The sequence below is a fragment of the Passer domesticus genome, chromosome 7, assembly GCF_036417665.1.
Source record: "Passer domesticus isolate bPasDom1 chromosome 7, bPasDom1.hap1, whole genome shotgun sequence".
Lineage (NCBI taxonomy): Eukaryota > Metazoa > Chordata > Aves > Passeriformes > Passeridae > Passer > Passer domesticus.
Window position 1 is genome coordinate 42,084,125 of NC_087480.1, and position 27,652 is coordinate 42,111,776.

At 38.8% G+C, this 27,652-nt stretch overlaps 1 protein-coding gene and 1 long non-coding RNA gene across 12 annotated transcripts in view; one reads left to right on the forward strand and one right to left on the reverse strand.

The window, feature by feature from the left end:
- Positions 1–1,480: 1,480 nt before the first annotated feature.
- On the forward strand, positions 1,481–18,351 carry LOC135304999 (uncharacterized). Of its 3 annotated transcripts, XR_010366276.1 has the most exons (5): positions 1,481–1,936; positions 13,958–14,022; positions 15,782–15,966; positions 16,282–16,498; positions 17,359–18,351. It is a non-coding gene; the product is annotated as an uncharacterized LOC135304999 (long non-coding RNA). The 3 variants fall into 3 exon arrangements; XR_010366277.1 differs by lacking the exon at positions 15,782–15,966; XR_010366275.1 differs by lacking the exon at positions 13,958–14,022.
- Positions 18,346–27,652, reverse strand: part of NTNG1 (netrin G1) — a 147,689-nt gene continuing 138,382 nt past the window's right edge. For all 9 annotated transcript variants that reach the window (XM_064428042.1, XM_064428038.1, XM_064428037.1 and 6 more), the window contains one exon: positions 18,346–19,569. In XM_064428042.1, coding sequence (XP_064284112.1) covers positions 19,325–19,569 — 245 coding nt within the window. In that variant the 3' untranslated portion in view covers positions 18,346–19,324. The remainder of the gene's footprint in view (positions 19,570–27,652) is intronic.

The following is a 27,652-nucleotide window of genomic DNA, read 5'->3' on the forward strand; positions in this document are numbered from 1 at the left end:
TGGGCAGTGGTTTCTTATTATACTTACCAGTGCAAGAAACATGTGATTTTTAATTCCCCACATAGTCAGTATGAAAAATGCTTAGTAGGGCATTAGCTTCTACTTGTTGAAGTATACATAATGGAGCTGCTTTCAGAACACTTCCCAGCACAGTAACAAGCATGGGGTGTATATATAAATGAAAGAAACCCTGTTGTAGTAGGAAATTCAATGACAAAACACACACTGAAATTATAATGAGCATTTGCTCTGGGTTTTTAAAAGTGAGCATTTCTAGTATATATTCTACTTTCCACTTCTCTTCAAAAATGACAATGTTTTATATTGCATGCATTGATGAGAATAGAGCCTCAAAGAGAATCACCATGTCACCTACTCATTGGTGGCTTTTTCATATGGAAGGGTTTATAGGATACTCTGTGGCTTCTCATGAGGCAGGGAGGAAATTTGTTGTAAGAGAGAGCTGAACACTCATTTTAACAACGTTCTGTTACATAATGGAACTTTACAAAGCTTTTATATTATTTCGGAATATTTTATACTGTTCTTCTACTGCAGTGATCCATTGTGATCATACAAAAATTAGGCTAAGAGGGAAAATTGTAAACTCAAATGCTCTTTGAATGTATGTGGTTATTTCCATGATCAGAATTCACTAATACACTTCCTGGAGTGTAGTTGGAGTCATGTTATATTTTCTTCTAAGCTTTTGAAATGAAAAAAATGGGTAAAGCAGAGACCATGGAGGATATAGACTATATCCAACAACCTCAGAAAAAGCTCAAGCTTGACTGGCACTGAAAAATTCTGTTGTAACCATGAATCTTTCATTCTCAAGAAGACAAAGACTGGTGCAAACTGAAGCCATATGATTCAGTTAGGGTGTGTGCTCTTGAGAATTACTCAGCTGCATGGGTTTTACCAGTGATGGTGCCTGAGGCCGTATCTTAGAGTTAAGTCATAGTTGCCTGGAAATCACATAAAGTAACTGTCCAGAAAATTATATTCCAGCTGCATCTCAAGCAAACTGATCTCCTGTGCATAGAGAGGAACATCAGCATCTCTGTATCACATACTTGAAAGCTGAGGTTAAAGACATAACAGAGTTGCACAGACTGCAACCTCATGTACTACTGCAGTGGGAGGTAAGCATTCCTCACTCTGAGCCTAAAACCTACAGTAATCCTACAGTGCCAGAAGTAAAGCAGACCAAAATTCAAGATCTATTGTTTTTACCTGGTTCTAGTTGTCTATCAAAGGAAATGCTCTGAGAACAACTTTTTATATGCTGGATACCTGATGCTTTTTTACAGAACTCTCTAGGATGAAGAATTACTCTCCAGAGTAATGGTTGTGACAAAGATTCCACTTTTGCTGACTGTTTCCTTGCTCTCTAGCATGGTCAGAAATGGTCAAGGACAGACTCTTTCAGTGGAGAAAACTTTTTACCAGTGAGTTCTCCCTGGAGTGCCTTGGACAAATGAGTGCTCATTGGTTAGTAGTTAGATAAGTGTTTTCCTGGTTTTTTTTATAATTCTTCGTGTACCTAAGAATTTCTAGTAGGAATATGTAGGCACACAGTTTGTGGTGATTGGGAGTGGGGCTGGCCCAGCCCCATCCCCAGTGGGTGCAGCTGTGAGCAGCAGATGAGCAGCACTGACAGCAATGAGCCATGGAGTGCCCAGGGGCACTGAGAAACACCAAAGGGAGCAGAGGGCACACAGGTGCAGTGCATCAGCATGAGGGGATAAAAGGTTGGGCTAATGAATGAGAAGGGCAGAGCTTGCAGCCTTCTGAAGTGGTTTGGTGTTACTCTGTGTGGAGTGAAGCTTTCTGATAGTGTATGGTGACACTCTGTGTACCATGGGTGTATCAGCTGCGACACGTGTAGCAACAGGTATACAGAAAGGATAACACAGAAAAAGTTGCTGGAATGGTAAGTGATCATGTTTACCAAACTTTTTATTTTCCTCTTATTTTCCTTTCCCTCATCTTCCTCTTAGAAGCTGTTGAAAAGCTTGACATCTTTTGTGTTATTTATGTTGTCAGACTTGTAAAGTTTCTTACCTGACACAGAACGTGGCTCAGTGCTTGCTGTGTGAGCTGCTGCTGTGTTTATCTTGCTTGCTCTGAGGCATGTGGTGTTACACTGGAGTCCCTGCCTGTTTACAGACAGTGTTCACAGTAACTAGGAATCCCTTGTAAACAGGCAGTACTTCTCCCTGCTATTACATACAAATCAATAGTCTTTTTGCAGCTGAGCAGATCATGTAATTTCTAATATAACAAAACAGGCAGCAGCATGAAGATGATATTGCCTAAAAACAGGTGCTAGAACAAAACAAATGGTCTTATTGATTCTCCAAAGTTTAATTAAATTTTCAAAATATTTCCACCCTGTCACTTTCTTTGGCCTTATGAATTGTTGTTACAGTATGGGTACAATTTTCTAATTAGTTTCTGGTACTTTAAGAAAAAATAACATCAAACTAAAGGATATATTCTGCAATGTTTATACATGGGAAAAACAGATACTTGTAGTGAAGAGATTACTATCCCAAAGGCTTTTTCTCTTTTAGAGTCTCAGTCTGCATAACAGTGTTTGAAATAGTTTAATTTATAGATTTTGAGAATTCTGTTGCTGAAGAAAAGCATTGTAATTGTGAGGGGTGGGTAAGGGTTGTGTGTGTGCAAGAACAATCTCTGTGAGTAAGAGTGATGAAGCACTGGGCCTGAATGCTGGAGTATTTTTTGGAGGCTGGGTAGAATACAAAGGGATATTTTAAATTCAGTTTTAGAAAACACATACGTTTCCAACCATTGCAGAGCAGGTAAGAGCTGGTGAGTAAGATGATGCTTAAGTCAGTGGGTTTTGAAGAGCTGCTGTGATGATAGCTCCCTCATCCATTTGCCCCACAGCTGGCACAAGGCTCTTCTCACTTGTTTGGCAATGATAGTGGCTGGTGTAGGAAGAGCAATCCCAAAGTCTGGAATATCCTGTACTGCAGATAGGTGGGAAAAGTCCAGTCATTATTTGGATCCATTTTTCCTCAAGGGGAGACGAGGACTACAGCTGGTGCATTTGAATGTAGGAAATCAGACACTACTCTCACAAATGCCTGCTGGAAGATGTTTAATTCCATTATTTTGTTATGCTTAGTGCAATCCTGTAGAGACAGGATTCAGGGGAAGCTTTTGATCAGTATTCTAATCATAGCTGTGGTGGAAAGACTGCTACCTGGAGATTGCTGCTAGGACTGGGGAGAGGATAGAGCAGTTCAGGGGCACTCTGCAGGGTACAGCCTAAAACTTGCACTAGAAGGAAAGAGACATTTTAAAAGAACGACACATAATTCTATCACGCAATGTCCCTGTAGGAAATACGAGTCAAGTGCACCAATAAATGGAAGAGAAAAATGCCATGGAAGGCAGTAAATCAAAATGTAATTGATTGGAATATTTAGAGAGCTTAATTTCAATTACTGAAAGTGAGACAATGGCATACTGCAAAAGTCTGAGGTTTGGAGGGAGAGACTTGCAGCACTTAATGTTCATCCTGCTTCCTTACTTGCCAGAAAAGGTGTGCTGGGGGAGCCCAGCAGGTGACCCTGAGGGACATGGCCTATTGCTCATTTTGGGACAGTGTGTAAAGCTTCAGTCTTTGCAATAGTTTGACAGTTTAAAACTGAGGAATTAGGCCATTAAGCACTAGATTTGGTGAGAGTGGAAACAGTCTAGGAGCTTGGCTGTTCTCTGGTTAGCAGTGTGAAGCTCTTACTCACTGAGTCTTGAGTGCTGTAACTACCATTTCCATTTGCTTTTGTGGTTTGTACTGTGCTGAATCCTTATTAGAACTAAGGCAATGCCAGTCAAGCTACTGATAATTCCAGTGAAGTTATACACTTCCATCATCTCTCTTACATTTTTCACTAATAATTTCATGTCTGATTTCAGTTATATTTTAATATTTTCAATTGAAATGGCAATTATTCGTTGTCAGAACCCAGCCATTACTCTTGTCAAAAAGACATATGATGCATTAGCTTAAGGGCAATTGGCAATAACTACAGAGGTGACATTCAGTTACACAGGATGGGCAGGTTCTACATATATCTTCCTCAAGTGGTCAGGGTTTGCATGCCCTGCAGTTTGCACTGTTTGGGAGTGCTGCCTAACTAATTGTGCAAAACCAAACCAAATTTCAGTTTGGCTTTGAGACCATTTTGCTGTAATTAACATCTGCTCTTTCCTAGTTTCATTGAAGTCTTTTTATGTTTGTGTTTTATAACTCACTGAATTGAGCTAGTGGAAGGGGAAGCACTTTGTTGCCATGTAGTCTCCCTAAGCATTTGTGATGACAAAGCTTTCTGATTCTTGGGAGGCAGGGATCAAATGATATTTTCTTGCACTATTTCATTTTGTGCAAGATATCCTTTGCTTTTCTAGATCCTGCTATCCTTCCTGCTGAGGTTATGCTTGCTTTCACTTGCTACCTCTCGAGAGAGATTTGCAACATGATAAAATATCCTTTGTTTTATTTCATTGCCACTGGACTTGTGGGACAGATTTTAGATGCATTCAGGAATTCCACATAATTTCTGCATCTTTGGAGCTTTAAAAATCCAGTTCCGCTGATGCAGCTGAAAGAGGCCCTCGTGTTTTCTCTCTTATAACAGGAAGAGTGGGAGTTATAGTTAGCTGTGCGTGAAGGGAGGGGAGGAAGCTGCTGGGATGGTATGATGCAGAGGGATTTTATTTTGCAATGACAAAAAAAATTCTCACCACAAATATTTTTTTATTTAATATTGAAGTGTGCAGTGTTCCTTACTCCATTTTTGGACACAGTGTGACCTGATACATTTTTCTGGATACACTGGAGTTAGTGGCAGAACTAACTACGTTGTAGTTAGTGGCAGAACCCATGAAAGCTCAGGAAAACAAGATTTCACATGCTTGATATGGATGCCTGTGTTTGCTAATTCTGCTCTCAGTGATTAGTATACAGACATTGTTAGCAATGTAATTTTTCTCTAATTCTATGCTGTTTTACCCTTCTTTGCCTCATTTAGCTGGGAGAAGGCAAACAAGGGATGATTTTACTTTGTAGGTCCTTTTAATTTTCTGCCTGATCTTACACAAGATTTCTCTATTGGAATACCAGTCACCACAGGAGAATGATAAACATTGTGACATTTCAAGTCCAATAACAATATGATAATTTACATCTAATTACCTGAGCTAGTTGTACCCATAACTTCCCTTTAAGGCTTCATGAGGCTCATGATACCCACTGTCCTTGTTCTGAAGAGATCCTTGGCTTATCAGCTTGTGCCTCTCTGAGAGGAAGGGCTGGGCTTGCTACTCTTATTTTGATGTACCTTCCTGCTTGCTGGAAGGTACATCAAAAGCACTTTGTTGCCTGCCAGCCCCTGCCCAGTCTGTTGTCAGCACCCACCCAGCCTCACTGTGGGGTCCAGTGCAGCACCGTATCTTGTCTCCTTACAGGGAGTTCAGGGGTGGGAACAGAGCATTCCTCTCCTCCTCAAACCATGTGATTACTGACCAGCTCCTGCAATCACTTGCCTTCCAAAAGCAGTGCTCCTTATTTATGCTTTTAGTTATCTGAGATAATCTAGCTAATAGCGTTTCCTTATTTAAAATGTCCCTTTTGGAGAGTGGCAGCTTTCAGCTGATAACCAGTGTCCTTTGTTCTTATTTCAAGGCTCACATCGTGAGCCTTTCATCTTTCACATGATCATCTCCAGGGAAATACTGGTCCTCAGATGAATACTCTGAGAACCCAGTGGCAAAAAATCCCCATGGACAGCACTGTGGGATACAGAATGATTTCTTCCCAGCTGTTGCTTCCACCAGCATATTTCCATCTCCACTCACCTTAATTTGCATCAAAAAAGAATAAATCCTTAATGAGACAATTCCACGTGTGTCTTCTGCAACAAGACACATAACTTGTGAAGACAAACTGGCTGCAGAATTTATATAGATACTGAGTTCCTAGAAATGCAAACATGTATAATTGCCTCCTTAATAAGATATGAAGGAGTAATAAATGTTTCTCTTTTCTGCATGTTACAGGGAGCCACTAGTTCACAACCAGAGCAATTACAACAAATCCCACAGCTCAAAGGCTGTGGCAGTTTTCTTGTCAGTATTAAGTAAGAACACTTTTTTCCCCGCAAATGAACAGAAGCTGTAATTTATTGTAATGTGTCCCCTTGAGATTGGCTTTCCAGCCACTCCTTGCCCTGGCAGAATTTTCCTGAGCCCATGAGTGTTGTCATCATCTGGGAACGCTCATGTCTACCTCTAAGGTTTATTCAGGCAGTGCTACATTAATGAGATGCAACTTTGTACTTCCCATTTCTTGAAATCTACAGTCATTAATGCTTAATTAACAAACAAGCAACAGTTCTTACTGTTGTGGTGCTTAAAATCTGCACTGGAATCTTTTTCACAAAGAATGAAAATCCAGAGCTGGCCAGTGAGCAGCTGCACAGCCTTACAGTACCAGCAAGAAAATGAAATAAAAATCATAGGCTGGAAGAGGTGAAGGTGCAGGTTTGTAACAGAGTAGAAAAAAAAAATTCCCAGCAATGTTTTCTGGCTCTCTGAAGATAATGAGTGCAATGATGCCTTAACTTCAATGGGAACAGAAGCAGACCCCTAGAGAATAGTGGTAGGATCTATAATGTAAAGCCCCTGCTAATAACTCTGTTAAATAGCTTTGGTGTTGACTACAGAAGTAGCAGCTGCACACACTCTTGGCTGGAGAAGGAGAGTTGGGGAGATGTGAATATATGTGGGAACATCTGGTGTGGAAACTAATCAAACTGCAGAAATTATTTTCTCTGTGTTATTGCTTGATTGTTGTTCTCTGTGCCAGAAAAGGAGAACAGGAGGTGAGTGTGAAACCTCTTCAGACAGTGCAGCAAATCCTGCTGAAAGGAAGAATCTTTTTTTCTTCCCCTGAGTTTTGAGTTGTTTTGCTTGAAAATGAATCAACAGCAAAACTTCTTTAGGAAAAGAAAAAGCAGTTCCTCTTCATATTATGGGTGTTTCCCCTCTTTCCCCTGCTAGGCAGGTGTCCATGCTGTGCCTATGTATATAGGCAAACCCACTCTGTTTCCTCATTTCTCTTTCTGGCTCAGAAGACATTAATTTTCCTTGTGCAGCCTACCTGTACTCAAATTCTGCTCTTGCCGCAGGAGTGGTTTCATTCCTGTGGCAAAAATTGAACTAATATTTAGTTGTATCAAAAGAATAACTGCAGTTATTCCAGAAATTCTTATTTCAGATTAGATGGCTTTATGGTTTTGAGCAAAATATCATCTGCTGTAGTCCAGCTAACTAAAGCACTGCATTATTTGTAACTGTGGTTTAGCTTTACAGTCTGTGCCAGTTTGTCTTATCAGAACATGATGCTGACACCACATCACATCTAAGTAAATCAAATTATCGCCTTGCATTGCTCAAGAGCTCTTTTGTATTTGCTTAAATTGTACAGGCATTGTTCTGCTCCTGTGTGTGGGGATGGTATTTGGGTGTTTGGTTCAGCAGTGTTATGTCCCTCACAGCCACAAGATGTCAGGCTGAGGAGCAGTGCTGTGCTCAGAGTGCTCTGCCTGTTTCTGTGAAAATGATGATGAGGGCAACAATGACATCTTGGATTTTAAAAGGCTGATAAAGAAGTCAGTTGGTCAGTTCTTTCTAAAGCCTAAAGACTTTGCTTAGAATTATTTACAGCACTCAGCCTTTACTGTCTCATGCTAAGACATGATTAGAAATAAAGTGCACAGTGCCCAGTTCTCTCACTGGGTGCAAGGATTTGGAGTTTAGCCTCTATTCCTTTGAGTCAATGCCCCACTGTCTTCAGCTGGGAGGGGAGCTGTGTGAATAATGAGTCTGAAAATGCAACCAACACATGATTCTAAGAAGGCTTTATAAGTACTATCTCTATTTGCTCAGCACTGTTGACAGAAGTTCTAAGGTGTGTTAGAAACAAGATGTTTTTCTAGGTTGTGCAGGGGAAGAGGACAAGTTGCTGTTGTTTGTGGGTGAGTTCTTTAAAGTTTTGGAAGACCTGCTCTTTTGCAAGACATGAAGCAGGCAAGACTCACTAAGCAGAACCTGACCTGCTCTCAGGAGCATTGGTGTGCAGCAAAAAATTCCAGGGGCTGAACTAAAAATTTTCTACTTTGGCAAATTACTTAAATAATACACCTACAGTTGAGTCCATCTTTAAAGACTGTCTTTTTTCTGCTTGTCTGAAGTCTATGCCGTCCATTTTTCCCAGGTTTTGTTGTTTTGCTTCTTTGACCTGAGCCTCAACAGAGAGTAGACTTTCTCTCTGTGAAAAATTGCTAGCCCAGTGCTAGCCCACAAGATCCAGGGGTACATCAGTTAAAAGTAATTGAGGAAATGTGTCCTGTCTTGAACTGTGTTACAGAGTTGGAAGACTTCTATGTGGTAAAGGAGCTTGCACTTTTAGACACAGATAACACAGAAAGAAGGTGGGAAAACTACAGGTAGACACACTAGAATCTTCCTATATTGGTAGAAGTACAGACCCTGGATGGAATAGGAGCTTCAGAGATATAGAAAAGGGTCAGTCCCATGTAGTGCAGACTTAATCTGATGACTCATTACAACTTCTGGTGTAATTTATGAAACATGTAGGTTTTTGAGTCTTTTTGTAAATGAGTAGTGTTTTTGTCACTGAGTATTTACATGTGGTACTAACTGGTGAATAGGGAATTTAAGGCTATTTTCTTCTCAGGCACATGGTAATTTTGATTTATACTATTCCTTCTTAATTTAGTGTCAGTTCTGGAGGAGCCTGGGGGACACTGTGACCTCTGACAGAGATGATTTGGTGCTGGCTCACACTGTGTGTGTCTGGGTACTGGGTTCTTAATGATATAGCAGCCAGCTCCTATGCTGGCAAAGATACAGAGAACATGAATGGATTTGAGACTCTTGATTTGAATCATTTTATCTCAAGTCCATTTAGTTCACTTAGTCGTGGAGTCATGACAAATTGGGCTGGAAAGGAGAAGGTTTCATACATCAGCTTAACAACCTGAAATGCCATTATTTTCCTTGTGTTCTCCGGAACCCTTGCTGATTTTGTCCTGCTGCATGTGTCTATCTCTGTTCCTTGTTCTCAGTGGATACCAAAGACATCCCAGGAAGCCTTTTACCAAATTTTAAATGTTTCTATAAGAAAAATTATGCAGTTTTAACAGCATGTGCAGGTATTTGTAGAAAAGCAAATGTGTTTCCCTCTTGGCTGTTTAGTTGTCTGTAACAATAATGTCATAAATAAATAATGTTTCTGTGAGGGAGAAGAGATGTTTATCAGATAGAATACATGCCAGCTAGGATAACTCTGAACAAAATGTTAACACGGATTAAACAGGAAAACATGCTGCTGGCAAACAAATTGTTGGTGAAAACAGCTTCAGCTAGGGAGTTCCTTTCTCTGTTGGATAGAAATGGTGTCTGCCATACAGACCAGCATCTTAAATTAAGACATTTGTCACCAGAAATGCTGGGTCTGTGGAAACATTCAAATGAGAATAATTTAAGTGCTGCAGTAGAATAATGCACAATAAATAGTACATGGAGCTGTACAAATGCTACAGATTATAGTAGGATCAGAGAGATAATGCCTAAGGGATTACTTTTTCTTTTCCTGAAATTATTTTTCAATCTAATTTAAAACCTGATTATGTTTTGTTGAAATCAAGGTGAGGTTTTCCTTTGCATTTAATGGATTCTGGAACAGGTTGTTAACAAATGCAAACTGGTCTCTGCTTGAAGAATGAAACCTAATTGTTCACAGAATAGATATACCATTTACACTGAACTTCTGTGTTTTTTCAGAATGTTTTGTAAGTGTATTTCCTTCTTCTCTGAGGCCTGGTTTTTGAGATATGCAGGGCTAGCTCATCTTCATTTCACTTCCCCTTGGCTTCCTTTGCTAAGATTGACAGCTGAGGAACAATCCACTGATAGTCAGCTGCTAAGGGAGATGTGCATGCTGATAACAAAAGCTAATTGCCACACGAGCATTACCACCCAGAACTGAAGTCTCCAGACAAAGCCATGCCTGTCTCTGTTTGTCTGTCTCTCTGCTTTTTGTGTTTTGATTTTTAAAGTTGGAGCAGGCTGGATGACAAAGAGCATACAGCTCACAGGTGATACTGTCTCACAGTGATCCTACCTCTTCTTAGCCATCGTGAGCCTTTTGAGGAAAATAAAGTTGGCATTATAGACTAGAAAAAAAAATACACTAAAGAGGACTTTGGTGTTATTTAAGTATATGTTCCAAGTTCAGCATGTGCTTACACTTAATTTTTAAAATATGATTACCATCCTGAACTGATTTCCAGTTCAGACTTTGACTTCTGTCACTGGAATTCTACATTTGTGGGTTTTGTCTCCCCTTTTTAAAGACATTTTTTGGCTTAAGAGTTGGCACAATTTTATTATCAGTAAATGTCCCTAGTAATGTTGGAAAGCATGTTAAAATTCCTACTACAGAATCCAACTGATTACTCTGTGATTATCTAGTTATTTATTTATGTACTTTGTCAGCCCACTGTGCTTGGTTCAAAACACAGGAAAAATCTGGTGTTTAATACAGATAATGCTTATTGGCTAAATAATGTACATTTGAAGAATAGGAAGAGAGAAAAGAGTGGCAAGATAATGTCTGAAAGCAGCAGAAGAAAATACAGATACATTGGAGATAGCTGAATTGCAAAGAAAGTAAGTACATTCAATCAGTTGTTCTCTATTGGCTTGAGGGTAATCTCTGCCATATTACAATGTACTGATTTATGGACTAATTAGTTGTACAAAACAAAAATATTTAGAGAAAATATTTCTCTCAAGCAGTCAGCAAAACAACTAAACAATAGGAAAATGGATTTTGTGTATTAAAAAATTAAATTCAATATATATTTATGAGCCTATTCAAAATGTAGAGTCTTTTTGCTACCAGATTTCCAGTAAGCAAGAAATATCTATGTATCAAAATCTAATTGGGTCAGTATCTAGACATTCCTAGAAGAAATTAAATGCCTAAGCTATAGGTATTTCAAGTCATAAAAGATATTATATATATTTATCAAGTCATAATATTATTATTATGTGAGCTCTAATACACCCAGTTAAATAAAAATCAGACAAGGAGGGGAAAAAGAAACCCCTTAATAATCTCTTTATTTTGGAAGAGAATTGTAGTCTCTACTGTTTTTCTGTATGCATGTCTTTTAATTTATCAGGCTGTTAAAATGCTTCCAATTACTTTCACTCCTATGTAACATCCCCTCACAAAACAGTAGTTGTGGTTTCCTTCTAGTCTTGAACTGAAGTGCCAAAGAGAAAAAAACAGACCAGCAAAATTACACGTGTGAATTAAATATCACAACACTGAAACTCCAATGTTTTGGGAAGTGTAATGTAAAATAGACTTGGAGGGGATAATCTGAAGTAAGTGGGTGGCAAAAAGATGCAGATGGGAGACTATTTAACTTGAGATTTGTGTAATTTGGATGGAGTGGGGAACTGTAGGTCTCAGTACTTATTGCGGTGGACGAGGTGTCAGAATTAATCTCTCTTTCTGTAATTGAGTTTGTAAGTCTCTCAGCATCTTCAAGCTTCAGTCCTTATGACTAAAATGGAAATAACATACTTCCTTGCTTTGCAGTAGTGTCATGAGGCTAACCTCAGTACAGTCTGGGAGATATTCTGATGTTAGATATTGTCAGTAAATGAGAAAACTGTCAAAAAATTGTTCAGCACTCCATCTACATAGTTTAGTCATCGTTCCTTACATCCTACTCAACGAGCAAATTGTAAAAGTCGTTGTGCCTCTATCAGATCTGGGAAGGCAGAGGAGCACTGCCAGAATTAATTCATAGGTACCAATCCACCTACTTAGTGCCTGTGGGAGATCTGCAGAGCAAAGGAAGAAAAATAATTTATGAGGGCATAGAAAAAACCCTGACATGGGGGAAGAAAGCAAGCTGGAGTATGGCAAAAGAAAGCAGTATAATAAATGTAACTACTAGGGTGTTCTACATGTCACTTCTCCCATCCTTCCAAACAACAGTAATTAGAGGTAAGAGCTGTTAACAAGACATGCATCAAATGAGTCAATGCATCCAGGGCCTTCCAGTTCCTTGTTGTATGTGGGGACTGCAGATGCCAATAGAAGGGGAAATATTCTCTTCTGAACACATTTAATTTTCTATGTGCTCATAAAAATTACTTAGAGATTTCAGAGGTGTGTGGCAAAGAGCCAATGTAACTGCTGCATTACACAGATCGTCGCAAGGGAATGGGGATTCCTCCTGCACTGTGCTTACTGTGCTGTGGCCTGAGCCAGCCCTGTGATGTGCAGAAAAAACATCTGCTTTGTGAACATCTGGGCTAGAGGGCCAGACTGTGCCAAGTGCACAGCTGGAGCAGAGACAAGGCAGAGGTGCTGATGGCCCTGGGCTCAATATTGTAAGTCTTGATAAAAGTAGACTTCTTTTCCTTTTTGCTTTGTTTCCCTCTGCATTCCAGTACCTTTCATATACACTTCTGTTTGGATTGAGGTAAAATGTGTCTGAGTAGTAAGAACAACACTTTTGGTTCTACTTCATCTTGATCTTGCTGGTCTGCATCTTCAGTAACCTGTTTCTGCTGTACGGTCTTCAACATTCATTTCTGTGTTTAATCTTTCAAATTTCTACACTGTGAAGCTGAAAACTTTAATATTTGAATTCCATTTCCTGTGAATGCTTTTTAGTGCTATTAGATGAGCAAATACCAACTTATAAATGTGACTGTCATTATATTTTAGCTTACTGTTTTTTGGCATACATAGCTTTTAGCTAGACATGTGTTTTGTAGGTCTGTTTTGAAAGAAGAATGAAATACATTTACTTTGCACAAGATCAGTAAAACCAACAACAAGTAAACAATAAAATAAATTATTTTAGTACTTGTCTAAATTTTTAGTGCATTTTTGTAAATACATTAAATTCTCCTGTGATTAAGATGGCTAATATCAAGGTATAGTAAATAATTTGAGATCTCATGATAGTTAAAAATCAATGATTGTTATCATTAATTTATTAACCACTATATATTGTTTATTCTCATTAAAATACCAATACAGGAATACTACCTTTTTATGACCTTGGTATTCATAACCCTTAATAAAGTGAAGAAAGAATGAAGTTAAGTAAGAATAGTTACCTGTTCAGGCAAGGAATAATTTCACACCATTTGGGGATACATCTGTGTCTTGCTTGTTACTTGTGAGAACCAATTTGGTTTCATCCTCATTATAAAATGAGCAGGTGTGAAGCTGTTTTTTCTGATCAGTGGCATAGGTTATGCATAACATTGTTATGTGTATGCTAATGCTATACACAGTACTAGTTGTAACCAAAGTTACCAAGAACTTTTCAATACTCCTGTAGTGTAACACTATTCACATTCAATGTGCTGCAAAGCTTGAGCGTGGTGAATCTGTTCCTTGCCTTTGCCAGCTGCTTCTTGGGCTGTTTCAAGCAACTTCATTTACCTCTCTGAATCAGTTTCTTCATCTCTGTCAAGAGATACCTGAAGTATCTGAACATATACAGACGGTAGAGAATAAAAGTCTAGCCCCATTGTATCTTTGAGGGTTTTTGAAGTATCTCACTTGTGATAAATGGAAGTGCTTTCACATTGAGTGTCATTAGAATCTTGTAAGAATGACTTAGCCTTGTGTTTATTTAGTTATAGCAAGCAAATACATTTTTTCCTTCAATGTGTTTGCACAATCCAGTCGAAGGGACTCAAGCCTTTGAAGGAGATTTCTTGGTATTGTCAATTGCAAACAACTAATATAGGCAGCAGCCACTAATTTTGCATCCACAATTATTTTCAGGTGCAAGGTGAGCCATGTTCCCAGCAGATGTACAAGACTTGAAGTGTTTTCATTTATCTGTTCAGGTAACACTGAATACAGCCACTTAGAGATGTGAAAGCATCAGCTAGATCAAGGCTTCTTAATACCAGGGAACTTAGAATATGCCTTACACAAACTGTCAGGGTAAGGGCCTGAATGATCTACATCTCACCAGGTAGTTTTGTGGAGGAATGGTGTTGCACTTCTGAATGCAGAGAATGTGTTAATCTCTAACAACCAATGTCCTAACCAGAAAAATTTATGCCCAAAAAAATCCTTTTGTTCCATGGAGCTGAATCACAAGTCCGAGATTTTTTTTGTTAATTCATGAGAACTCATGTTCACATATACAAACATTAGAATTTACTTATTTGTTCTTGGATGTTACAAATACTTGCAGAGAGTACTTGAGTGAAAATTACACTATATGAGAAATGGAAAATACTCATCCCAAATGAGTCCCATTTTCTCTAGCAGACAAGCATAGCCCTAGAACCCACCTAGAACCACCCTCTTTCCCCTCCTAGAAAACACTGCTATTACTTCAGTTTCTCAACAGTTTGCTTCTAGCACAAGAAGGGCATTTCCAGTGACACCAGTAGACTTGAGCATGTGTCCAGCAGCTGCACTGGGCAGCACTGTGTACTCGGGAGTGTCCTGGATGTGGAACAACACATCTGCAAAGACAGTGCCAAGGCTTTGATGGGGGAGTGATGCCTGGCGTGTCCCCGTGTGAGACGTGCCCCTGCTGCCAGGCCCACACCCTGCTCTGGTGCTTTCTCTTACTGGGCTGGTGCTTTGGTTTTGTGCCTGCTGTGGGACACCCATACACTGCATTCCATGGTGTGATCTCCATCCCAGTCCTCTTCAGAGAAGAGCGCTGGATAGCAATGTATGCAGAAACCCAAGCCCAAAGCCTTTACAATCTGTTCAGGTCTCAGTTGTATAAATTAGTCTTCCCTGTGCTATCTGAGGCTGTAAAAAGTCTTAAGCAGTATTTCATTGTCTGTATGTTTGTGTCTGTATAGATAATGATGGCCAGAAAAACAATTAAGGGAAGCATATGCTTTGTACTGGAATTTTATCTGTTGCATATTATGGCAAAATGGTGTCTTGGTGAACATACTGCTCTGGTGATGAACTTTCATTTCATTAAATGAAATGCACCATATGGTGCAAAATGCTGCCTCTCTACTTGTTTGTTTTGCATATACTTATATCCTCTTCTTTTTGACACTCTGTGATGGTGGGAAAGGTATCGTTGGTTAATATAAAATTTCTAATTTATAATACTAGATCTGCATTGTAGTGGATAAATGTTTGCATCCATAAATAATTAAATGTACAATTTTTCTTAGGAATGAATTGATTATGTCTTAATATTTACATCTGTAACTTTGCATTTGCAAGGACAAACATGAATGCTAGGCTGAAGGTTGCCTGAAAATCTGGTCTTGCATATTCTATGAAAAATATTACTCACATTTCTCACAGGTGAATAAACTGCATGCATGGATGAATCTAGTTAATTCAGTGGTTTAATAAACCTAGAATCCCAATGAGGTTATAACAAATCCCCCTGGTGTCTTGGAGTTATGAGAAAGATGTATAAAATTATATGCAAGCAAAAGAACTCTTTCTAAATCTGAGGAGTCTTTTGCACATTATTTTTTTTTCCTGTTCACTACATGAAATAACTTCTCACCTGTGGCTCTGTCATAATAAAGTATTAGATCAATTTTTTTGAGGGCAATATCTGGGGTCAATTTGCATCTGACTAAATTTTTTTTCCCATTTGGATAGTTTGTTTTTGAAACAATTAGGTAGCATGAAGACAGATGCCTCTCTTAATTTCCCTGTGATGAAGATGTCTGGTATGAAGTGGAAATATCTGCAGTTCTCCTGTCAGGGAGCAGCACCTTGTCACAAGCTGCCCAAATTTCAGATGTTAAACACATGTGGATCCTGGATCAGAACCAATGCTCGAGGTACAAACACAGGAATAGCAAGATGATTTGGAGTGACTGATTTAGCAAAGCAGCTGGGACTAATGTAACTGAGTAAATCTATGATGAATGCCAGTTTTAGGGTCACTGTACTCTGAATTACACAAATCTGGACAACTCAGCTATCTAAAGCCTGGTCAGCTCTTATATGAGAAACCTTCCAGGAAAGAAGTATCAGGCAGAACATGATCATTCCATAGTAGGCTTTTTTTGCTGCATTTTGATACAGAAGCAAAATCCTAGCCTAGGGATTGGGTTGGCCTTTTTCAGTATCATGAATGTGTTGTTATTTTACAGGCATTTGCAGGGAGAGGACAGCCATTCCAAGAAACCTCAATATGTTGGAAGGGGTCTATATTTTCTGGTGAAAAATAAAGCAAATGCTGCGACTGCATATTATCGTGGAGAGATCCTACTGCATGCTCAGGAAAAGGAATCTGTTGTTTTTCACAGCTTCTGAAGTGGGAAACAAGTTCTGCCTCCATTTTACACTGAGTTAAGTAAAAAATTGCAGGTAAAGTAATGCTGAGTGCTGTAATCTCTCTCAAAGGTCCACACATAATTTTAGAAATATACTTGGAATACAGTAGCAGAAACTTACACTTAGATTTTCATTTAGTAAACTTCTGTGGAGTTTAGAGGAAAAAATAATGAAGCTGAAGAAAAGCACAATTGATAAGAAGACTTTCCACTGGATGTATTCCTGTATAAAATTGTAATTTTATTAACAGTTGAGGGAGGATAAAATGCACAAAATGGTATCTAAATATGTGGAAAGCCATATACTCTGTCCTGGTTTAAAAGATCCCAAGTACATGAAATTGAAACGTAGCTGAGTTGATTGTGATCTTCTATTCATTACTCTTCAGCACTGCTGGCAGAATCCCTGCTAACCAAATGAGCACAACATGCTTACTTAGCACTTTCACAAAGCCATGAGTTTATAACCACAATTAAAGCACTTCTTTTGCAATAATTACACAATCTGAATTGGTCTGTGGTAATAGAAGAAAATTTTAATTCCCCATCTTAATATCAGAAATCCACTTAGTAGGTTCCATTTTTAGGTAGTCTCCAGTTCTGTATGCCACCTGTATTAACATTTTTATTCCTCATTGAGTCTGCTCAGGGTACTCTTCTGTTTATTTCATGAACATACTTCTAAAATATACCTGCAATCTCACGTAGGCATGGCTGGCAACCAGCAGAGCACTTCATTTCTCTCTGCCTTACCTTATTTAGCCCACAAATGGGTGCAAGTGTGAACAGCAAACTTCCTATGTGATGGAGGGTCAGGGTGACAGCCTGAAGAGGCAGCAGCTTGATGTCATCAGCATCTTCATAGCATTCTTTTAGAATCTTATTTCTTTTTAGAAATGAAGACCTGGTTTCCCTACACGCTTCTGGAGGCTGGGTACTGTCCTGCAAAACTTGCTTCCTCAGCAGAAAGAGGTTCTCCAAGAAAGCAGTGCCCTAAATTCTGCTGTTCACCGTTTGAAAGAGGCAGCCAGGTAGAATTTATTTTCTCAGGAGTTTTTCTTTTGCTGATTAATTGTTTTCCACACTAGGCCATTATGTTGGTAAAATATTTATAACCATTATGATGAAAATTGCCAGGAAATGAATTCACATAGTCCTGCTACCTTTAGAATTTTTTTTTCCCAGGACTTTGAAACACTGCTGTGGTTTTGGCTTGCCTCTCTAGTCTTGCTATTCTTTTCTGTCACACTCGGTAATTGGCCTAATAAAAGGCAGTAACAAGAATTTATTACACCTTGGGCGATACTTGAAACAAACTTTATTTGCTGGAGCAGCACTTTTTATCTACTCGCTGCTGTATATTTTGACAGTCTTTCTAAATATTAAATCTGACTTTATTAAAAGTTAAATCTTGGTGCTTTTTTGTGATTGCTGCTGTTTTTGCAGTTTCTTAAGCAGACTAGTACATATATAAACATATCTTTTTAATGAAGCTTTTGGAGAAATAATGTAAGCTGTAGATCTATCTGCTTATTGCCAGAATCCACAAAAAAGGTATGAATTAAAGACCAGCTTCTAGGAGATCTTGTAATTTAGTTTTGGAATAATGTATGTGATTGAGAGAACAAAGATGAGAACTATTCAACTTTTCATACCTTTTTCAAGGTTCAGATTTGATGAAATGTTCCTTGAGCAAATGACACCCTTAACATTTAAAGTTCGCAAAGTAACAGCAGTAAAATTAAAGCAAGGCTAGATTGCTATGATGTAATTTCCCCTTTTAAATCTGGGTTTCTTCTTCCAGATACTGAATGATAAAACCATAAACTTTTTTTGTTTGTTTTCTAAAAAGGCCTTAAGAAAGAGCAGTAAGTCATCCTGGAACTGTTTATGCAGGAATTTTTATTCTTTGAAATCTTCCAGTGTTAAAGCAACAAGAAAACATTTATAATGTCCTTTGGTGGAATCTTATTACACTTGTTATATATGTAAACTGATATTCTTTGATGCCAGCACGTTGCCCATACAGAGAAATCTCTGCACAATTAAATGAAAGGAAAAAGAAAAGGACTAAATAAAAAGTAATAGTTTTCTCTTACCTGATTAGAATTAAATACATTAATAAATTGTCTGGTAACACAAATAGGCAATAATACAAAAAATCTACATTGTACATTATTTCAAGAAAAATAACTTCATTTGAATACAAAAGGATAAATACACTTTTTGTCCTATAGCCACTCTTGTACAGTAGGTGAACACAGCATCTTACTGATGCAGTGCTGCTAAGGTATACAAGGATATGACTGGCTTGAGTTTTATTGAGGGGGCTGTTACACATGTGCATCACTAACATCAGACAAAGAAATCTTTCAACCAACAAGGGTTACAGAGCAACGTTCACTAAAGCACAGGTTGGAAAGGATTTGGGGACTGAAGCAGGCCAATATGGCAGCTTTTACAGATTTCCTTATAGCCACAATGCACTGACAGCAAAGAATGCCTTGGTTCGGTCAGTCCACACACCGGGCGGAGGTACAGGAGCGCACCAGAGAGGAGTAGCGAATGTTGTTGGAGTTCTCTTCCGTTCGGGGGCTGTCAAAGCCGTGTCAGTCCCGCAGCCGATCGATCCCACAGACAGGCGGCTGCCGACGCGCCTCGAGTCTGAGGGCAGCAGTCTCCACTCGCAGCCCTGTCCGTGGCTGAGTGATATGGCTTAGTTCAGTTCGGCCTTCCTAGTTTGAATGCGGTTATTTTTACTCTTTTTTTTTTCTTTTCCCCTCTAGGGATTCCAGTGGCGAGCGCCGGGCTTTGTCCCGTTTCCCCGCGGCCGCGCACAGTCCGCGGCGCGGCGCGGCCCTCAGCAGCCGTGAGGCGGCCGGGCCGCGAGCAGCGCGGGCAGCAGCAGCAGCGGCAGCAGCCGCGGGCCGGGCCCGGGCGCCGCCCGCCCCGGGGCCGAGCTGCGGCCGCAGCCGCCCGGCTCCCGCTCGCAGCGCAGCTTCTCGCACAGGATGCCCGTGTAGGCCGGCGGGCACTGGCAGCGCACGTTGTTGATGCAGGTCCCGCCGTTCTGGCAGTGCAGGAGCTCGTTGTCACACACGTTGGCTGCAAGACAGCAGGGGAGGGGGAGAGAACAGGGAGCGATGTAAGTTCGATTTCAGCAGAAATGCACCAGAGGCTCCACCTCCCTCCTCTTCCTGAGACATATGATAAGGGACTCTTCTTCAAATACTCGGATTTTTTTTTTCCATTTTAAGGCTGTATTCTTGGAAAACCATCAAATTCGTTTAACACCACTGACTAAAGTATTGATTAATTTTATATGAAGGACTATTTAATAATGAAAAAATAAGAATTTTAACACGTGCCTTGTGCTAACGTCTGCATCTTTATCACTGAACTGGAACTGTAGGTGGTGTGTGTTATGTGAAAGGGGCAATGCATCTAGAGCTTTTGGAAACCACGAACAGTGGTTAAAAATGCAATATGGCTTTGCTGAAGTAAAAAGAATTGCATGAGAGGACAAGGTTTTATAATCAAGAGCTGCATGTATTAATGATCTGAAAAAATGATGCAAAAAAGATAAGGCAAGCACAGGCAGGAAATTCAGCATGCTGTTGGATGGGGATTATATAGCATAGACATCTGGAAATAAAAGATAATGTTATTTCCATTATAGATCAAATATTTCTTCCTGATTAGATTTGCTACTTTGGTACATGGCATCTTAAAGCTATCTCAGATATTGTAGCCTGATAATAACTTCAGAAATCAGATTTGACAGGGGAGTTAAGAGACAATAATACAGGCAAAACTTTTAGACCTGCATAATGTTAGAGTATTTGAAAAGCTGACAGCTTTACTTTGTATTGCTTAATATCAATTCAAATATTTCATGGGTGAAAATGCAGAGGTATGAACAACGTACTAATTAAACGTGTCAATCTGTGTTTTATTTCAGATGATACCACTAGTATGATATGTGTTGGATTACAGCTCTGCCTTTCACTGAGAGGCAATTTTAGTAAAGAACTTGCACCTATGATCTAGAAGCTAACTGTAAAAATTTTAACTTAGAGAATTAGGGAAAAGATCTACATGGGTAAGAAGAAGACTCAACATCATGTGATATTTACGTATACCTTAGCCTGAAAATATTCTAAATAATTCAAAATAGAGAAAGTATTGTTAATTTTATCTTAACTATTACTGTTTATTGCTACAAAGAAATACAGTTTTGCAAATATTTAATTACTTTTAAAAGCAGTCCAAATATAATGAGAACTACAAGTGAAATAGTCCCGGTTCTTAAGTGGTTTAGTTCTACGTAAATCTACAATTTTGTGCACCACCAACCTCACTGGTAATCTTATCTGTCCTGGCTTGCTTTCAGAAAAAGAATGTTTTCACCCTAAAAGGTGTCTCTATTAACTGCTTTCTGATGTTCTGCATCCAAGTGGGCCAAATAATGCAATATGTTGGAAACTTGTAGATGCAGTTGAGAGGCACCAGTAAATCATTATTTTTCTTAGTAATTCCTTTAGCAATCAAGGGTTTTTTACTGAGAGCTATGGATTTAATATTGTTGTCCAGTTTCTGAATTGCAATGGAAAAAATTGCACAGTAAGGTAAAAAACCACATTTTGTTGATGATTCTATGTCTGAATTTTAATGTTCTACACATACATTAGAAAAAATGTATAAGAATCGGTAAGTCCCCACCAAATAAATGTGATGAGATTAAAAACCCAGAAAATACCATGGTAACAGGCAGAAAAAAATAACTGTATTTTAATACAGTCAATATTTGCATTACATCTCTTATAACTGAGGCTATGTATTTTTTGAAGTTGACTTTATTATTTAGATTATATATAGTTAGTCATCTCAATATGCAAAATCAAAGTACTTTATCTGATGGTACAGCTACTGGATCGACATGTTCTAGACTACTCATTGCTGGGATGCTTCCCCCAGTTCAGGCAGTGAAAATTGTAAAATATCTGCCCCATCAATACAGACCCTTGTTTGCCTTGACAAACTCAGTGGGGGTCCACAGTTCATTAAATACCACTTTTTAAACAGCAGAGGAGATATTTTGCTTCACATTTTGCCTGGAATAATTTATCCAAATTTTCTCAAGTATTAAGTAAACCATATTTTTAAAAATGTATTATAAAACAAATATCTTTCCTATTTTAAACTTCATTTTGCAGACCACAGCCTGTTATTTGAAGAGGTCCTTAGCCCAGATCTGGTCTGTAGTTACAGGTGGCTGGAGATGAGGGGCTGAGGAGGTGTTTTGCTGGCTGTTCTGCCTGACACAAAATTCTGCCATCTACAAAACACTGCTATCCACAAAATTCTGGATACAATGTTACAGATGCTGATTTCTAAATCAGACCATTTCTTTCTCATTGGGAAGTTTTTGAAATGTGCTTAAAGAAGGGATGGGTCAAAAGCTTAATCATTATTCTTATAGGAATGTTGTAAATGTCTGCCCACAGGAATGCAGGTATGTTTTATTGTTCTCAGCAAAATAGCTGAAAATTCTGGAATTGTTGATCTTGTATTAACACAGCTTTCCTAATTTTATGCTTGTATCTCTTTTCTCTTGCACACAGACATGTATGCACATATATGTATCATGTTGATAGCAATTTTGAGCTGGAAGTTATAGAAAAAAGAATCTGGAAATGTTATGAAATCCCATTATTTTTTGCCAATTTTGTTTTAATTTTCTTCTGACCAACTCTAATACCATTTTCACCTTTCTGAAAGTGTGGTCATGATTACTTTCAGAACTTTAATATTGACTAATTATTATCTGAATGGCATCAGGTACCAAACTGATAAAAGAATGAAACATGAGAAGTGACACAAGTAAAAGACCTGATTCTGAAGTCATCACATTGAAGACTATTAAGACCTGTGTGGCTGAACTAGCTGAGTTTGCTGTCAGATCTTCCTTAATTAGAAGCCAGGACACCAAACTGGTCACTTAAAAACCAGAACAGGTATCTCATTTGTTTTGGAGAGCTTTGCAGGCCTTTTTGAGGGATGTTTCTGAGCACAGTCTCCAGATCTGTGCTACTGCATGAAGTGAAATATTTAAAGTAAACTAAAGTAAATTGTTTTAAAGGTATTCTCATAATCCATGAATTTGCAATTTAACTATGGTCCAGTTATAGCATCCTTAAAACACTTCACAAAGAAGACAGAAAAGAAGGCACAACATGCCTTGCCATATGTCAAAACTATTCTTGATCTTTAATTACAATGTTAATGAATTTGGGAATGGAATAAAAAAGGAAAACAAGGGAAAAATACCTATCTTTGAGCTGGCTCAAGGGATAGTATTAGCCTGTCATAGATGTGCTAATGTTTCACAGAATTTATATTGGGTATTAAATTAAATATTGTGAGTAACACAGCTGTTTGACAAATTACTACTTTCCTCTTGAATGTTCAAATCTGAATAATACATGAAAATTCCTGAGTCTCTCCAAAACTCAACTTTAATATCTTTGTAGCTTCTTGAAAGAAAAGAGTTAGACAGCTCTGGCTGATATTAGTTCTGAGGCAGCAGCAGAGAGAAGAAATGCAGGCGTTGCTCTCTTCAGTCTGGAGGGCACCTCAGGCACAGCCGTGTGCTCTTGGCTTAAGGACCTTCTGTTGCTGTGTCTGGGCAGCTGCAGAGCACATGCCCAGGGCTTTAGGTCTGCCTGCTGCCCAGACACAACAACAAGAAGCTACAGAGCTTAAATACAGTTTCTTCTATACTCCTGTCTTTCCCAAAGGCCATCCAAGGGGGAAGAAAATAAATTTCTACCTTTCTTTGTGCTACCTTAATTTTTGTACAGCTTGCCTACAGTAGCATCTTGTTCAGGTGGGACAGGCTATTGACACATTTTTTGAGCTGGGATAGATGGTATTCTCTTTCTGCATCAAAATCTGGGTTTATTATGAAATTTCCTTTGTGGGAACAATATAAAGATGATTAATGATAAATTTTTTTCTTTCTGTGACTTTATTAGAGATCCTTGCTTCCTTTCTTGAATTCTTAAGGCTTAAATTTCAAACAATGTTTCCTACATTCGCTTCTATCACTGTTTTCCTTCAGTGTGCACCTTTTGTGGCATCATTTGTTACAGACGTCTCTCTCCCCCTCTCTCTTTTTAAAACCATCACTTCACTTTCCTCCTTTTTGTCTCCCAGGTCATGAGTATCACAGTCCCTGGACAGGCTGTTGGGTTGACAGCTCTGAATATATTACACAACATATTTGTCTTTTCTAAAGCACTGATGCAACTTTGCCCTGACTTCTGCTGCAGTGAATTTTCCATACTGTTTGTCAGTGGTTTTTGTTACTGGCACTACTGAATTTTTGACCTTGGATTCCATGTATTGTTCATAATTTTGAGAGCATGCAGGTCTCATGGCTGAAGAAATTATTCTTGGCTGTTTTTTCTCTAATGCATTTGTTTCCTTGGCACTTCTGATTTAGTTAAGAATATTACTTGAACTCATGAATGAGGAAGATTTCAGCACACATGCTAACAGAATACTCTGTCTGTGCATAAGTGAGTAAAAAGCCAGCATAGTGAAACCCATGTTTTCAGTAATGATGTTTATAGGTAGCTCCAACATATGCAGTGGCTGTCTATATATAGACACTGAACAGCACATTGAAATGCCATGAAAAAATTGGGAGGTTTCGTCTCACTGCATAAATAACTACAGTAAATCCAGGCCAAGCACAAGCGATTTCTTGTCAAATGCAGAATTAGTTCCTGTGAGTACTATGAGAAGCCTGTAACTAACATGCATTATTCCCTAAATCTGTGATCATTTAATCAATGAATGGTAAAAACAATCCCAAAATATAAAATAAATTGCAGTGAATAAAGCTTGTGTGAATGCCTAGTAAGAATGTGAGCATCTGCACATACATATATAGCAAGAAAACATCTGCAGTTGTGACAGCATTAGCAGTATTTTCCCCACATTTTTTCAAATAGGCAGAAATGGAATTGGGGAATGCAAAAGACTTAGTCTCATTCGAATGCAAAGGTGTGAAATTGTTTCCAGTTGTACCCAGTTGCATGTTCCAGTTGATGTGACTGCAATCAAAATATTTCAAATTGCGACAGTCAGCAATGAATATCTTCACTATTTGGAAAAAAAATCTTGAAAATGCAGTATATGCTTGCTGTGTGTTGAAGATCTCTACATGGAATTCCACTGACTCATGAGATGTCACCCATATAGCATAGATGTCAGGTAAGAGGATAAAAGGGCATGGGCAGTAGTCAGGCTTCTCCTGAAAGGTTACAGCTACTGCTGTTACAGTTTGTGCTGCACAGCAGATGACAATACTTCAAGTTTTTATAGCTTAAGTATCTTACTCATTTGAATAACCAGTGAGTAATAACTGAGTTCAAGGCTTTGTTGCTGAGATTTCTTCTCCTGCCTGTCTTCCAATTAGAAGTACTCATTTTACTTATTTTATTCTAATGTTTAGAATTTCATTTATTGTTACCATTTACATTACTGCCAAATGGCTTAAAAATGTTTTACTACTGTGAATATGTGCCAGTGTTGATCAGACTTCTTCAGTGCTTTGAATCCACAAACATACCTGATATGAAAAACAGCTACAGTTCTTAGAAATGAGATATTCATAATAATTTCTTTGTTTGGAAGTGACACTAATTCAACATTTGCTGTAGTAGTAAAACTATCTTAGGATACTATCAAGACAAGGCAGATGCTTTGATGGCATGAAAATAAAACTGGTTTGCACTTATCTACCAAAGCACATTCTTAAGCTATGACAAAATAAATCACTTCAGACAAGTACAAGCCTAAAGCATATCTTACTGTGTCAAAATTATGGTCACAAAATAACAAACATTAACACAAAGATCTCTGGTGCAAAGTTGAAACAATGTTGTGATTAATTGCACTGCCAGCAATACAAGGAAATAAACATTGACCAAGTGAGAGTAGTTTCTAAAGGCAGACATCTCCATCTTGACTTGTCTTAGAAATGCCTGTTAGAAGCACAATTGAAATGACACTTGATTTTTTATCAGACCACTTTTATTAAGTTATCAGAGAGTAAATGAATAGGGGAGTAATGGAGATACTGTGTTCACTGAATATTTTCAGTAGAATTTTTAGATTGTTTTCCTTCATATAATTTCTGTTTTTTCTGCACAACAGGCAGTTCAAAGCCAAGCCCGTTCTAATCAAACATGCAGGTGAAGTCTTCAGAGTTTCTACAAGAAGATGTAGATATTACTCAGAGTTCTGCCCTGCACACAGCCAGAGAATGGATGGTGATTCCTCTCCTGCAAACAGGCAGTAATTTATCCTAGCGTCCACATGGGTAAGCTTAGTTGATTACGTCTCACCACTGAAAGTGCAAAATTCTGTACAGAATATGTGGGGGTTTTTAACCATGGTATGAGGACAGTAGAGGTAGAAAGTTACTGTTTTTCACAGCTTGTGTCTGTGCTTTCTCATTTTTCATCTCTATTCTTAATCTAAAATCCTTGGGTTTAATTAATAAAGAATAATGAGAAGAAATACATCTAGACTGTCAAAAGGACACGAGGGAGAACTGAATTTTGGAATTGATACTCATACATGATAGCCATAGTAGCTTTGGTAGAAACTACACATGATTGTGTAATAAAATGGATGAAAACAAATCCAGATTTAGTTATCTAAGAATTATAGTTGAACTAATACCTTTCAATCTTCCTTGGTTTCAGGAAATGAATGATTTAACCTTTCAGTTTTCTGATTTTGATGGTTCCAGTTTCATACTTGTACAAAAGAGGATGATTCCCAAAGTGGGGGAAAGAAAAATTTCCCTGTTCTTTTTATTGCTTTGCTTATGGAGGAGCACCACTGAATTGGTATGACCCTGATCATACTTTAGGGTAATCTCAGGAGAGCAATAAACTACATATCAGCTTTAGTTGCTCCGAAGGGACTACATGCCCCCATCATTCATATTTCACTTACTAAGCTGTAAGCTACAGTGCCATTATTCCTCTCTGCTGGAGAAAAATGAACATTCTCACATGACCTGTCTTCTCTTCCCTTAACTAGGAAAAGAAGCAGTTATAACTCCAGCGTTGTGTTTCTTTTTTCTATTGCCAACAGCAAGGTCAGGGTTTAGATGTAACAACTATCAGTAAAACTGGTTAAACACAAAAAGTACTCAGATGCAAATGATGAAGTCATCAAAAGGCCCTATGAATTGGGGGATGGGATTTGGTTCCCTAAATATGAGCAGCTACTGCCATTAGCTTTCCAGAAGGCACTTCAGACATGCACAGGGAGCTGGCAGGTGTGCCCAGGAGCTCTGGGAGCTTTAACTGGGGAGCAGTGCTGCCAGGGGCTCCTGGGCCCTGCTCTGCTGCCAGGGGCTCCTGGGCCCTGCTCTGCTGCCAGCCTCTGGTGCAGCTTCCCTGCTCCAGCCCAGCTCTGCTCCTGAGGCTGCCTCTGGAGCTGCTCTGCTCCCCTGGCTTGGGGCACTGTGTGCTGGGAAACTCCTGTCCTGCTGTCCCTCACCCCTCCTGACCTGCTCCTGGCTCAGTGGCACTTTGGGAACATCCAGCTGCCACTGCTCCTGAGACATCTATGGCCACTTCAGTCTTATCCAAAGGGCTGGCAGGGTGACCTTGCCTGCACAGCAGCATTTTCTGCTTCATGTGCAACAACAGGATTTTCTTGGAACTTAATTTTCCCAAGAATTATGAAACAGACCTGCAACAAGTATTGCTTTTATAGAGCACAAAACCACGGGAGAAAGTCTGGAAAACAAACAAAGCAGGATCATGCGAAGGTCAGCAATTCAAATACACGATTATGAATTATATAAAAGGCTGAATGTTCCTGAATCCTTGGCTGCTAAGGTGTTTGATTTGGAATAATGTTATGGGCACAAAAGAATGCAAAGAATTTGTCTTTGTTTACAAAGAAAATAGTATCTCTTTTGGCTGTTCTTACCAGTGAACACTACACTGAAGACTTTGAAAATCCATGAAATAGCCCCAAACACTTGTTACTTTATTTGGCAGCAAAACCAGGCAAGTAACAACTGAAAATACTTCCCAATGATTTTGGAGATTAGAATCATTCCAACAAGTATTTCCTAAATTTTTTAGGG